At 48.0% G+C, this 14,537-nt stretch overlaps 6 protein-coding genes across 6 annotated transcripts; 4 read left to right on the forward strand and 2 right to left on the reverse strand.

The window, feature by feature from the left end:
• Positions 1-540: 540 nt before the first annotated feature.
• Positions 541-1,747, forward strand: N7481_012324 (class V chitinase; the record flags this gene model as incomplete). Its single annotated transcript, XM_057271543.1, has 2 exons — positions 541-1,246; positions 1,299-1,747. Coding segments are annotated over 2 exons (1,155 nt in total), but the record flags the coding sequence as incomplete, so codon positions are not given.
• Positions 1,748-3,178: 1,431 nt separating this feature from the next.
• On the forward strand, positions 3,179-4,432 carry N7481_012325 (uncharacterized protein; the record flags this gene model as incomplete). The annotated part of the gene is made up of 1 exon (XM_057271544.1): positions 3,179-4,432. One exon carries the CDS (start codon positions 3,179-3,181, stop codon positions 4,430-4,432), a length of 1,254 nt encoding a protein of 417 aa, XP_057115732.1.
• A 751-nt stretch (positions 4,433-5,183) lies between these two features.
• N7481_012326 (dihydrolipoyl dehydrogenase) lies at positions 5,184-6,989 on the reverse strand (the record flags this gene model as incomplete). The annotated part of the gene is made up of 4 exons (XM_057271545.1): positions 5,184-6,023; positions 6,102-6,584; positions 6,678-6,757; positions 6,854-6,989. 4 exons carry the CDS (start codon positions 6,987-6,989, stop codon positions 5,184-5,186), a joined length of 1,539 nt encoding a protein of 512 aa, XP_057115733.1.
• A 2,602-nt stretch (positions 6,990-9,591) lies between these two features.
• Positions 9,592-10,317, forward strand: N7481_012327 (uncharacterized protein; the record flags this gene model as incomplete). The annotated part of the gene is made up of 3 exons (XM_057271546.1): positions 9,592-9,888; positions 9,945-10,059; positions 10,115-10,317. The coding sequence occupies 3 exons, from the start codon at positions 9,592-9,594 to the stop codon at positions 10,315-10,317; spliced, it is 615 nt and encodes a 204-aa protein (XP_057115734.1).
• Positions 10,318-10,535: 218 nt separating this feature from the next.
• Positions 10,536-11,516, reverse strand: N7481_012328 (alpha/beta hydrolase; the record flags this gene model as incomplete). Its single annotated transcript, XM_057271547.1, has 1 exon — positions 10,536-11,516. The coding sequence occupies one exon, from the start codon at positions 11,514-11,516 to the stop codon at positions 10,536-10,538; it is 981 nt and encodes a 326-aa protein (XP_057115735.1).
• Positions 11,517-12,786: 1,270 nt separating this feature from the next.
• Positions 12,787-14,244, forward strand: N7481_012329 (FAD-binding oxidoreductase; the record flags this gene model as incomplete). Its single annotated transcript, XM_057271548.1, has 1 exon — positions 12,787-14,244. One exon carries the CDS (start codon positions 12,787-12,789, stop codon positions 14,242-14,244), a length of 1,458 nt encoding a protein of 485 aa, XP_057115736.1.
• Positions 14,245-14,537: the final 293 nt, after the last annotated feature.

The following is a 14,537-nucleotide window of genomic DNA, read 5'->3' on the forward strand; positions in this document are numbered from 1 at the left end:
AAACTGCGTTCTAGTACAGGTTTTGTTGGCAGCAAACAGACAGTTCTTCCCTCTGCCAGAAGCCTACACATTCAACCTCGAAAATGCGATTTGCAACGCTATGGGTTGTAATCCAGTGTTGCTGGCTTGTCGCAGGATCGGGATCATCTTCACTTGTTTCCACCCAGTCTTCATCTGTAAATCCTGCGGAATCAACTGAATCACCACAGGCAAATTCGACAAAATGGCAAATGACCCCTCAGCTTGCTCGCAACTCATCAAAAGCCCTCCTGCCGCTCTTCGAGCCTTACTCTCCGGATACCCCTGCATTCAAAAATCGAGGGCTCTTTCAAAACATCGCTGGCAAGCCTAAATCCTCTGTCTAAAAGACCTCGGCAAACAATCAGGGTCTCTCAAAAAAGAGAATCCCTCCCCACTGGAACTTGTGCTCCGGGTATATCTTGTGTCAACGGTGCCTGCTGCAGCGACACCGGAGTTTGCTCCTACGCCCCTTCTAGCTGTGCACCAGAAGTCTGCATTTCCAATTGTAATGCTACAGCTCCCTGCGGCGAGTATGCGAAGACAGGCGAGGGTAACTGTCCTTTGAACGTTTGTTGTTCACAGTTTGGGTTCTGTGGCACCACCTCCGAGTTTTACGGCACTGGCTGCCAGGATGGATATGGCTCATGCGGAGACGTTAATAGACCAAAATGCTCTGGGACATCAGCAGAGAACGGCCGCCGAATCGGATACTATGAGAGCTGGGCTGACGATTCAAACTCCCGACTCTGCAATCGGAGAACACCAGATGAGATCCCACTGGTTGGTCTAACGCATCTCAATTTTGCGTTCACATTTTTCGGCCCAACGACATTCGAAATATCACCTATGTCATCTGCAGCTGCAGGGCTTTATAAGAGTTTTACTGCGCTCAAAAAGAAGAGCCCAGGCCCTGAGACTTGGATTTCACTTGGTGGTTGGACAATTAACGACGAAGGCAATACTCCGAATACTCGAACGGCTTTCAGTGACATGGCCAGCACCTCTGCAAATCGACGCAAATTTATTGAGCACCTGCAAAACTTTATGCAATCTTACGGTTTTGACGGTATTGATATTGATTGGGAATACCCCGCAGCCGATGATCGTGGGGGCTCGTCTGCCGATACGGACAACTTCGTGAGGCTTCTGAAGGAGATGCGATCAAGCTGGGGTACTTCATACGGTATTAGTGTCACTTTGCCATCTTCATACTGGTACCTGCAAGGTTTTGATCTCGCCGCAATGGCAAAAAATCTCGACTGGTTCAATTTCATGAGTTATGACATTCATGGTGTCTGGGATTCTTAAGAAACAATATACTGATCCCATTATTCGTCCTCACACCAATCTTACTGAGATTAGGGAAGGCTTGGATCTAATGTGGATGGCTGGATTTGAGCCAAGCAAGGTGGTTTTAGGCCTTGGCTGGTACGGCAGATCGTTCACTCTCGTCAATCCATCTTGTTCTAAGCCCAATGGAGTTTGCGAATTCAGTGGAGGCGGCAATCCTGGCTCATGTACCAACTCTGCTGGAGAAATACGGGTGGCGAAGCCCCGGAGCGCTGCGACCCGGATCAATAGCAAAGATGCCTCAGCTGCAAGGACCAGCGCGGCGGTGCGAAAAACGAATTTGTGGAAGTGTTGGTTGGGAGGGGGGAGGTCGAGACTTATATACTACCACGCACAGGAGCGCAAAGCGACCGAGTACGCTAAACCGGAAGTGTAATACACTAAACCTGAATAAACTCCACGTACCCGTCCGATATGGTGTAGTGGCTAACATCGCCGTCTCTCACACGGCAGCCGGGGGTTCGATTCCCCCTATCGGAGTATCCTTTTTATCTTTTGTTTTTTTTGCCATCTTCTAACATGGTGGACAGTGTGTGTTGCGCCCGCGGTTGCTCTGGTGGACTTTTTCATCGCGAGGCCGCCACAAACCCCTAACCACCTCGCCTAAAATTTCACAAATGAAAAAGCCACCTAGCTAGTAGTTGGTTTCGGAATGTTGTTTGTTCTCTGTCTTACCCCGTGATGTCGAAGTCCGAATCCGGCCGGGGTACGCTCACAGTGGTCTGCCGGAACACCAGGACGCGGGGAACGTCACCTATAGTTTGGGCGATAACGACCTGTTCTTCAGGCCTTGAGCCATGGGTAGGTGAATGTGAATCGGCCCGGCAGGCCTTAATATATGGACTGACGGGTCTAGATTCTCTTAGAGTTTTGCGCGGCAGTTCGAACCACCTATAAAACTTCGTACCTTAGAACATGATTAGATTCGCTGCGGCGAGACCTTTCAAGACAATACGCTCGTATTCGTACTCTTTTTCGCGCATCTGATCATGACTGATCGATTCGATGTTAACGCGTCATCATACTGACTAACCCCTGGTATGAGGAATGAAATAGTTTTTGAATTTAAACGAGTACCCTTCCAGTCTATATCCAAGACCTGAAAATTAGTTTATTTCACGGTGTAGCTGGCTCCGTAACGATCCGCATACGTCGTAGGTGATAATAATGCCTGAGTGTAGATTGTCTTATAAGGAAAGACTTGATGTCATGGGCCAAGCTAGATGAGAACCAGAGCTTTCAAAAACATTATAGAAGCCATGACTCAAAGAGAAGCCCAACGTATACCGCGGTAAGTTTGACTATTTTCAGACATATGATGCTACCATAGAACTCGTTCGAATTTCTTTTTGTTGCGATTGGTAGAACCTATCCCTGGAGTGTATGTAGAAGGGCTGGACAATCTCTAGACTGTTGAAACTTATGGGCCTATTATTATATAGTATCCGGTTTAAATTCATAGTCCCCCCCCCCCCAAAGCGAAATAATTTCCAACTGTTTCCCGCACGCTTACTACTCAGGGTTTCATAGTAATAGCGTGCTCTATTTCGCTGTAATCGCCATGTCACCCCTACTACCCAGGATTCATGGAGAGCCCGATATTACGGTGCTAGGAAGAGATCAAGTTGATCTTTTTTCTTCCCAAAAAGGGGATGTTCGATCTATCCAAGGCCTGGAGGCTGGACCAAGGCTCATACGTAAATTTCTGTTTGAAGAAAGCGAAAACAGTATCAACCCGACTTTTCATGACATTGATAACCATCAGCCCGGCATCGAGAAGATCAGATGTGCGAACTCTCTGTTCTCCATGATCGAGTTGTCTTTCGTCGATGGAAAATCCGAAATTCACTCTCAACGGTCATTTGATGCAACCTCTCCGCTTCTGCCTATCAATATCCGGTTATCAGATGACGAAAGCCCGCAGAACCCCCCCTCAACTTGGAAAAGCATATCAAGTCGTTTTCTCGTGATCGACGACCCAGAAGGCAAAATGATTTCCACGGAAAAGTGGCAATCTCGTCTGGGAGACTGCAGATCCTCCTATGTCTTCTATAGTACGAGAAGCCCGAAGCATATATCGCAGACTGCGAACCAAACTCCAGGGATTTTCAAAATATTCAGGAATCCTGAATTGAAATATCTGGTTATAATTATCGATGCTGATGATCTAAGGGACAACGGAATATCCATCACGCCGAATTCATCATGGGAGAAAATAGCTGCGGATGTAGTAAATCTCTTCAAGCCCGCTGAAATACCAGACTCCCCAGGTGAGTTTACGGCAACAGTCCAATGGATCATTCGAATTGGTTCCTCCGGTGCGGTTGTCTTGCAGCAGACTCCATCCCGAAATCAGCTCTATTTTGATTTAGAGAACGGTGCAGCTGTTGTGACACTGCCATACTCTGTACCTCGCCCGTCACTCCAAGCCGCGTTTACAAGTGGATTGATGTTCAGCGTGAGAAGCGAGATGATTATTCACCCACGCCGAGCTTTCGCAAATATTGATCTTCGAGGACCGATCACAAAAGGGTTAAGCAATGTTCGCTCCCTTGCTGAAAAGGGGTTCCCTGCATCTGAGAGACCCAAAAATTGGTGCCCACAATACCCGGACTTGGAATTCGGAATGGAGCGAACTCAGAACATTCAATGTTCTGAAATACCTTCAACACCTGAAAAGCGTGAGACATGGTCCATATTGGAACAATGCGTGGAACGAAGACCTCCTCATCCTCGACGCAGCTTGAAAAATCAAATCTTTGACCTGGCTGAAGGTATCATGAATGCTCGGGAAGAGGATGGACCACTAGCATCTATCCCCACAGCCAAGTTTGGCAAGATGACTGTAGCCGACAGGGAGGTAATGGAAAAATTTCATTACATCTCAAATAAAGTACAGGAATATCTTGCAAATCCCCCCAAAGGCCACTTTCTACCGGAGTGTTTGGCCCACCAGGCGCTGGAAAATCCTTTGGCATCAAACAGATCATGCAGAGGGTCATACAAGGAAAGTCTGCCAGTAATGCCAGGAAACGGTTCAATCAACAGTCAGTCAAACTGAAACCACAATACCCTGAGGTGAATTGCGTTATTTCACAGTTCCTCGACTGCTCCAATCTGCTGGTTGTTTTCCAGAAAATATAAGACAAGATTTTGTCAGGCCAGATACCCAATGTCTACTTTGACGAGTTTGAGACGACTTTGAACGGAGAACTTGAGTAGCAGAAATTCTTCTTGGCTCCTATGAATGACGGGAAGTTTAATGATGGAGGCTATATCCGCCCAATTGGCCAGGTCTTCTTTTTATCGGGGCACGGCGACCCTAGCACATTCGAAGGGTTTGATAACGACAAAATTCAAGTCATCCCTGCCATATTGAGTAGCGATTTGGCGGAATTTGGAAATTAAGGATTGCGAGCAATTGAAAATACCTAGGTATGGATGTAATCATACCCCCAGGTTTTACATAGTAGAACACGGGCGAACCATGATATTTGCAGGTTCATCACCGCATTCCTTCCATTTTCTCATTTTCAACCTTGGAAAGTGCCCAGGTGTAAGTTTAATGTACTAGTACTGATATGGTAAGTCTACACGTCCTGGGAGGTATATATTGGGCAGAGAACATAAAGCAATTGGCTAACGAAATGCAAAGGCACTAGGATTGGTAGTGTGTGTTTTTAGAGATAATAACAGAAAGAAATGATTACATGAAATGCTACATGTAGTTTGCTAGCGAAGCTAGACTAAAACTCCAACAAAAGTAGTACACGGGGGGTGAGAGGATATCGAAATCGCAACTGCGTCAACGTCTAGAAGTGAATGGGCTTGGAGTAGGTGGCCATGGCGGCCTCCTTGAAAGCCTCGGAGAGGGTAGGGTGGGCGTGGCAAGTGCGGGCAACATCCTCACTTGAAGCACCGTACTCAATGGCGAGGGTAGCCTCGGCGATCATCTCACCGGCACCGGGGCCGATGATATGGGCACCCAAGATGCGGTCAGTCTCGGCATCGGCGATGATCTTGACGAGACCCTCAGTGTCGAGGTTGGTCTTAGCACGAGAGTTGGCGGTGAAGGGGAAAGATCCGACGTTGTACTTGACACCGGAGGCCTTTACCTCGGCCTCGTTTTGGCCGACCCAGGCGACCTCGGGGTGAGTGTACATGACGGAGGGAATGGCGGCGTAGTTGACGTGCCCGTGGCCCTTCTTGATGTACTCGACGGCAGCAACGGCCTCTTCCTCGGCCTTGTGGGCCAGCATGGGGCCGAAGGTAACGTCACCAATAACGCGGACGTGGGGCAGCTTGGTGCGGTACTCCTGGTCGATGACGAGACGGCCACGGTCGTCCTTGTCGATACCGACGTTCTCGAGGTTCAGGCCCTCGGTGTAGGGACGACGGCCAATGGCGACCAGGACAACATCAGCGTCCAGGGTCTCCTCCTTACCGCCCTTAGCGGACTCAACGTTCAGGGCGACGGTAGCACCGCTGTCATCACCATTGACGACCTTGGTGCCAGTCTTGAACTTGATGCCCTGCTTGCCCAGGATCTTTTGGGCCTGCTTGGCGATCTCGGCATCCATACCGGGACCACCGATCTGGCCGAGGAACTCAACAACGGTGACCTGAGCACCGAGACGGGACCAAACGGAGGCCTATAATGACAAAGAGTGTTAGTTACCCAGGTATAACCAATGCGCGCAGAGTGCGCGAGTGGCAGATAATAAACGCACCATCTCGAGACCGATAATACCACCACCAATGACAACCATCTTCTTGGGGACCTCAGTGAGGGCAAGAGCACCAGTGCTGGTGATGATGCGCTTCTCGTCGATGTTCAGGCCGGGGAAGGGAGTGGCTTCGGAACCGGTGGCAATCAGGATGTTCTTGCCGCGGACGGTCTGCTCGCCACCCTCGTTGAGGGCAACCTTGACAGTGTTGCCATCGACAAAGGAACCGGCACCCTTGATGTAGTCGACACCGTTCTTCTTGAGCAGGAACTCGACACCCTTGGTCAGAGCCTCAACGGACTGGTCCTTGGCCTTCATCATCTGTCCAAGGTTGAGCGTGACATCACCAACTTCGATACCGCGCTTCTTGGAGTCGTGGAGGATCTGGTGGTAGAGGTGGGAGTTGTTGAGTAGGGACTTTGAGGGAATGCAGCCGACGTTCAGGCAAGTACCGCCGAGTTTTCCGCGCTTCTCGATACAGACAGTCTAGACAGATTTCTTCTGGTTAGCAAAATTTCAAGGTTGCGATCAACACAGCTCCATCTGTTGGATGCGGTGTCAAAATGGCATCAAACATACCTTCAGACCCTCCTGACCAGCCTTGATGGCGGCAACGTAACCGGCGACACCACCACCGATGATGACAAGATCGTGGTCTCCTGTTGTTGGGCACACCGGAAATCAGCAATCGTCCACCGGGGAGCACGGGGAGCAATCGGGATCGTCCCCGAGAAGCTGTTCAAGTATAAACTTACCGGCTTCAGAGGCATAACCGCGACTTGAGCGGCCAATGAAGAGCATAGAGGGAGCAATGAAGGTGGAAGGCACAGCCTTGGAGCCGGCGCGGAGCGCAGCCCGCGGCGCAGCACGGGGGAGAATAGTACGGAACATGACGAGAGACAGATACGGAGACAGATCACAGAGAGAAGAGAGGGGAAAAAGTCCTCCTGGAAATTAGCGTGGAGGTAGGGGAGGGTGAGAATTGGGGAGGGAGGAGGAGATGAGGTGTCTTGAAGGTCCAATCTGGCGGGAAAGGACTGAGCTTTCGCGGTTTGGAGATATTAGGTAAGCCCCATTCGGGTCGACTCGGCAAGTTGGCGTGTTTGCCGGGGATGCCGATTTAAATGCAAAGACGACTCTACAGCAGTCTTTTACAGTATCAACTACGGAGTATCTCACTACTTGTATAGTTCTGATCCTCTTGTGTGAAAGGTATATCGCCAGGGCAACATGAGAATCTTGTATACCTTACGGCTATACGGGTGTGTGATGCCTACGGGAACCATGAAGACCTTTTCCGCTCTCCACCTGGCGCGGCCAGATCTACCCCGGGAAGACCTCTCTATCCCTAGTGCCTTTAAAGTTAGCCTGCCCAAATGACGCCCCTAACCGTCCTTGATGTCCGCGGGGCTTGAAAAAGTGCGATCAGGTTTACCGGATCCTCCGATCCCCTCTCTTACCACGGCTACTCTCGGCATTACATATTCGCCGTTAACTACTAGTAAGTGCTTGAGAATCCTCGAAGTTTTTAGGGATGACTTCTAAATGCGTTGGTAATTACTACCTTTGTCTATAATGATTGAGGGAATCTATGTCCTTTTTACGCCTCCTTTGTCTATGATCAACGCCGGAGACCGGCCCGGTGTGGAACAGGTCAACATCGGACTAGTCCGGACTGCGGAGGATATCATACTACGAGTACAGCTTGAAAATAAATGGATGTGAACTGCGATCATATTTACTACTACCACCTACCTATATCTTTATGTACAAACCGTTACTAGTCGTACACTCAACTTGATATCGACCTCTTTGGAAAGGAGAGGACTAGTTACAACCTTGGAAGGGATTGCCCAGATGCTGCCCAATCCTGGCCAGTAACTAGTATACCCCGATCGCCAGAAGTGAAGGAGAACGATTGTATGCCTATGTCTCCAGGGCGGCGATCCCCGATTCCTAGATGTGGCACGCCCGCAGAAGGGTTGAGCTTATAAATCATAAGTGGCCATTGGCCACCGCTTTATTCTATTTCTGCTGTTACAGCCAAAGATCCAGGCATTCTCAAGATGTGCGAGTAGTTATCTTTTGACCCCGATGAGATGAGCTGGAGCTTTGTTGGGGCAAGCCCAGGATTTGTATCGGAGAATCTCCGTCTATCGGCGATTGTGGTGACTTGTTGAGAAAGTAAAAAAGAGGAACAAAATTTGCCTAGTTTCCCTCTTCATAACAGCGGGGAAAAAAAAGGAAAATTTGGGTTGAAGGATAGTTTCATTGTCCTGATTTCAATACTCCCATGGTTCGTTCGACAGTACAACAGTGAAGCAATGCGAAAATCCAGTTCGAAGGCGAGTGCTATGAGCGATTTTGTTGGGTGGCAGAAAGCAGCTCGATGGCGGGCGGAATGTCCCCGAAGATCGGTCGCGTCGCACGTTCCTGCCCCTGGCTGCCCCGGTCTTTACCTGGCTTTATGATTTATGGGTGGCTGGAACAATATACTGAAACTCTGATGTTGAAACAATAATCTGTTTTATTCTATTTTATTGATGTATTTCTAAAGAAAAGAAAAAAAAATTACACATAAATCTCAATTCCCGGAGACCGATAATCAAGTTGTTCTGGGCTCTGAATTTGAGCTATAACGCCCTTTGCAATAGTAGTAGAAAGCTTTTTATCGGACGGCGAATTCGATTCTTATCAGATTTCATACGCTAGAGGTATTCCCAAAGCGAAACATTCCCTCTTATGCCCGATGGACATGCATTTAAAATGACGTCCTAGGATGCGAGGTCCGTCAAGCCAATCGATATACTCAAGTGTCGCTATAGGACGAATTTTGGCAGTTTTGGCATCTATTACTTTTGCTTTGTAGATACACATGTATCCATTTCGTATTGATCTCCTGGAAAGACCAACCCCCATATAGTACCGTGTGATCTCTTCCATGTCATTCTTTGTCAAATCGAAACCATCCTGGTGAATCCTAGATCAGGGGGTTAAGTCCTGAGCATCTTGATACAGTCAGCTGAGCTTTTCAATATACTTGTACTGGCCTTGCCTTTTAAATGAACCTTTTGTAGAGTTTTCCGAAATGTCAATTACCCACTTTTTGAATTTATAAACCAATTGTCCGGTATCTCATCCCCGTCAAGTCAGCCTGGCTGTGGATAGTAAAAGTCGGGGACAAGAATACGGACTACGTAGACATTCGTAGATGTGAGTCACAGACTATATCCGGTTAGTATTAGAATTCCACGACTGGATGCTGCGGATTAACTCTGCTTACTCCGCTCAAGCTCCCGCAAGGCTCGAATTATCTCCGCTTGGCCCCCAAAGGCCAGACCGTGAGATCGGTATGTCGGTGCTCCGTCCCCGACAGAAAGCAGCTTACCAGAAGGTATATAAGGCATATTTCCAATTTACAATAAGGAGCCCATAAGCATCTTGAGATCCATCATCACAGACTATCCCCATTCAGTTGAAAAATACCCAGACGATGTCTAACCTCGCTCCATCAATCCTCGCAGGCTTCAAGGGCCGTCGATCCATTCACTCTCTGACAAATGAGTCTACGATCTCCGATGAGCGCGTTGAAGAGATCCTCTCCGAAGTGATGCAAATCATGCCCAGTGGATTCAACACCCAAGGAACTCGCATGGTTGTTTTGCTGAAGGAAGAACACCAAAAATTATGGGATATCGCCCATGAAGTCGCCAGTGCTACTGTGCCTGTCGAGCAATTTGAGAATCTTTATCGAGCCCGTATTGCTGGATTTCGTGCAGCATATGGAACAGTGAGTTCTATTCAAATACAGAGAAGATTTTATTCCTTATACTGATGCATCGACAGGTTCTATTCTATGAGGATCCTGCTGTGTTTAAGCCCCTGGAAGTGAAATTGCCTATAATCAAAGACAAATTTCCTGAATGGTTGGATCATGCAAGTGGGATGAGCCAGCTTGCTGGTAAGTCAAATCCCTACTTAACGTGGATGAAAATCAGTACTAACAGTACTGGTAGTTTGGACACTACTAGTAGCCGAAGGGCTTGGTTGCAATTTGCAACATTACAATCCTATGATCGATGCTCGTGTATCCGAACAATGGAAGGTACCAAAAGAATGGAAATCTAAATCGCAACTGGTCTTTGGCAAGCCTACCGGACCCCCGAGAGAAAAGACCTCTGAGCCTCTGAGCAGCCGGCTTTTTGTGTATGGAAAATAGCGACTTCGATTCCTTCTAGACCTATGTTTCAAGCTTCTTGTAATTTATATTCTCGAAATTATCTTCCTATCCCCGTGAAAAATTCCGCTTTAAACCCCCGTCTTTCCGTTTGTAGATTTCGAAGGAAATCCCCCGCTTTCCTTGCGCATTTAAGTGCCCCATGGCGAAAATTCGCAACGCCACCAATGGCCAAAACATCATGGGGAACCCCATCTTCCTTATATAGTTCCACACAATCCATATTCTCCGGTATCTTCAAGAAGGCCTGGGCAAGTTGCAAGTGTTGCTGTAGTAGGATCTCTCTCCCTCCAGTAACTATAAGCAGTGGCGAGGGCAATATAAACGGATGTCTGAGTGGGACAACTTGTTCCTCGATGGGACCAGTGATGTCCAGGTCTCTGAGATAGTTCTTTGCCCCCCCAAGCTGGAAGGGTCGCGGGAATGTATTCAGTTTTGTAATTCGGGTCCCTGCGCCAGTCCGAGGTATCGATGGCAGCCGGAACATCGCACCATGGCGAGAAGACCCAATTGCATAAAGGCGCCGGAAGAATGAATGGATTATCCATCTGAACGATATATCTGAGAAGCCCGAGAATGAGGTGTGCTCCTGCGCTATCACCACTCAGAACTATTTGCGAAGCCGGTATATGGAGCGTATAAACTAGATAGGAGTATGAGGAAATAGCATCTTGGAGCTGTGCAGGGAAACGCCCTTGTGGCAGACCGGATAATCTGTATTGTGGACAGAAAATATAAAGGGCGGAAGAGTTGTCCAACAGGTTGTCAGCTAGAAAGCGAGTAAATTTCGTGCGACCATCTCCCATTATGTAGGAGCCGCCATGGAAATGGAGAATGACATGCTGGCCTTCAGGAACGATAGTGTCTGAAGTGAAACGGTTTGGGTACCAAGTGCCTCCGATAGCTTCTGGCCAAATATTATTGTCCTCTGCCACCCCATAATACGCCTCTGGTAATGCCGGATCGACTAGAACGAACCGATCCTTTTCCCGTCCCGGCTTCAAGGATAGTGATGGCTTGATCCGGAAGGTAACAAATTTTTGCAGCCCGACCTTCATAAGCGCACATGTGATCGCTTGTCGGTATGTCCAACTTGGATCTTGACGACGTCGAGGCCGTAGATAGAGGGCCAAAAAAAGCAGAAAGCCGAGGATGGAGGTGTCTGAGAATGTTGGCCACATTGGTAATGAATAGCAAGATTATATCAAGAAAAGTTTTATTTGCGCTCTATTCGGCCGGTGCGAGACTCATTTGAGAAGAAGTTAAGAAATAAGAAGATAATATAAAGAGGGCAGCGTTGGTGTTTCTTCTAAAAGCCTGGCTTTTGGCTGAGTGGTAAAAAGAAGTAATGCTGGACAGGAGCTAATTCTGTGGGCGTGGTGACATCAACATGATGTTGAGAAGAGGCGTTTGTGCTGACCTCTAATCCGCTTTCTTTGCTTCGGGTATATCTAACTGCCATTAAAATCGTACAATTTTTCAAATGAGACCTTCGATTCCCTGGGTTGGCGCCTTGTGGCAGCCTTGGATAGCTTTGTGATTGCCAAGGGGAGCAAGTTTAGTAGCTGAAGGCCGGTCTATATAAGCCGGAAACTTTTGCAAAGCTTCGTTTTCTCTATATCCGGAGCGAGCCATGGGGTTTATTGTATAAATCAACTCATAATTGACATTGCCCATCTGATTCATCTGCTTCTGCGCATTGATTAGGATTGGCTTGGTAGCTGATCGGAATATGATCAGCGATTGCAGCGGGAGTGGCAATGTTCAGACAATCATACTTCCTTTTTTCGCTAGCCTCTCTCTATCCAGTCTTGTTTTGTCTTATTTTTCTGTCGACTTAGGCATTAAAAATCCAAAAACATTAAGTATTTTATTGCCAAACAAGGCGGGGTTTTTCAATAATTGCATCGCTAAGAAATGCCTCGGAGTTGAAGTTATGGGATGTTCTTTGAAGTCATGATATTCGAAAAACGTTCCTGATTTTATGCTAGAACGACAAGGAATCGCGCCTCTTTGAGGGGTTTCTTCGAGGGGGAGAGCTTTGAAGGGAGATCCTTCGCTCCCGTTGCCCATTCGAGATAGTGATCGACAGTCCACTAACTATGCTAGGAAATGATTTCAAGGTTATCGTATTCCATCGTATCCAATTGCCGAGGAACCCTTTCTTCCTTAAATTCCGGCTGTGATATACTAGTACTGGTTCGACCGTCAGCAAATTCAAAATGTTGACCCACATTTGACCTCCCCTGAACTAGTTGGAGATTGGCCATTCTTCACCCTTTTTTAACGCTCACCCCTCGCCGTTGTCGTATTCCTGCCGTATAAAATATTACGACCGAGGAAACTCGTGCATCACGTCTGTTGATTCCACGTGAAGGAGGACAATGGGGAGATATTTGAAGGCTTTCGCCCCTTTCTAATTCTCACCCACAACTCGCGTCGCTGTGCGCCATGATTGCATTCCTTCTCCCTTTGTTGACAGGCGTCTCTGCTGCAGCTGCAGCGGCAGTTACAACGGCATGCTCAAATATAACCAGTCAATTGGGCTCGTCGAAAGTCACCAGCAATGAGTACAGCTTGGATTACGTGGGCAGCATCGAATATTGGAACACTATACAAGATGATTATAAGCCCTCGTGCATCGTCTATCCCAAGAATTCCCAGGATGTCTCAACCGCCCTCCAGGCAATTCGAGCCGCCGGCAGCCGCTTTGCAATCAAGGCTGGCGGTCACAATCCGAACACATTCTATTCATCTGTCGACAAGGGTGTCCTTCTCGATTTGAGCAGGATGACGGAAAGATCTTACGACCCAGACACAACTCTCGCTACTTATCAACCAGGCGGAGTATTTGGCGATATCTACGACTATTATGTGCAATATAATCGTACAGTGGTTGGAGCACGACTCGCCGGGGTGGGAACCGGTCTTGCTCTGGGTGGTGGCATGAGCTACCTATCGCCCCAATATGGCATGGCCTGCGATTCATTCCGAGAGCTGGAAATTGTCCTTCCTAGCGGTGAAATTGTCACTGCCTCGGATAAGTCGAACCCAGATCTCTTCTTCGCGTCGCGAGGTGGCGGTGGCAACGCGTACGGAGTTGTCACCAAGTATACAGTCCAGAGCCGTCCGATCGGTCAACTCTACGCTGGAAATATCATCTTCCTCTTTTCCCAGAAGGACGATGTCATCGCCGCGATTGGCGACTTCATAAAATACAACACTGACCCTAAGGCGGCTATCATCGGCACTTATGAGAAGCTGCCTACACCGGATCTGAACCTGAATATCGACGAGGCTATCATTATGTTTCTCGTCTATGATGGTGAAGACCCAGGCGACGCATTCAAAAACTTCACCAGCATCCCTTCCCTTCTCAACACAATGAGCCTTAAAACATACCCCGAAGTTGTGGATATGCCTATTCCAATGTCGACAGAGCTTTCCCGTGGCGCCAACATGTTCCGCGTGGGCGTTCATCGTGCAGACAACGGAAGTTATGAAAATGCCCTGGATGTGTGGCGTAACTGGGCCGAATCCAACAAGGGCAAATACGTCCTCCTTTCGCTGGACTTCCAGCCCGTTCCGAAGAGTCTGACAGATGCCAGCAAGGCCCAGGGAGGAAATGCAATGCAGATGCCGGATGGTCCGTGGTTTTGGTTAAATTATTTGATCACTACGCCACCCGGAATGAGTGAGCCAGATTACAATGCTGTTCAGGCTAGCTACCGTGATATGGTTGCGTCGGTCAGCAATGCAGATGATCTCCCTCTCTTCATTAATGATGCGAACCACGACCAAAATCCTCTACAGACATTCTCGGCCTTTTCGAAACTTCAGGATATCAAAAAGAAGTATGACCCGGATAACTTCTTTGCTGACAAGACTGGCGGCTGGTCCTTTGCTTAGTCTGGGGAGAGGTTCAATTCCAGTAGGCTTATACTAGCTATCAGGCGAGTGATATTTCAAGTTGTTACGAGAAGACACAGTACTCAGCCACGTTCCTCTGACCTGTCTGAGTATAAATCTTAGATAATGCTCGATCGCTCTCGATTATTTCTGTAATGAGTTAATTTAATGTCCATAATGAGATACTTGCCGGAAACCACACAGAATAATACCCGGCGTCAAATGTGCCATGATCAACTACCGCCCTCCGCGGTTAATTCTATCTCGACCTTCCCACAAAAGTGGGGATGTCG

The sequence above is a fragment of the Penicillium waksmanii genome (genome assembly GCF_028829765.1).
Source record: "Penicillium waksmanii strain IBT 27052 chromosome Unknown utg000010l:1.0-3698451.0:1.0-3701458.0, whole genome shotgun sequence".
Classification (NCBI taxonomy): Eukaryota; Fungi; Ascomycota; class Eurotiomycetes; order Eurotiales; family Aspergillaceae; genus Penicillium; species Penicillium waksmanii.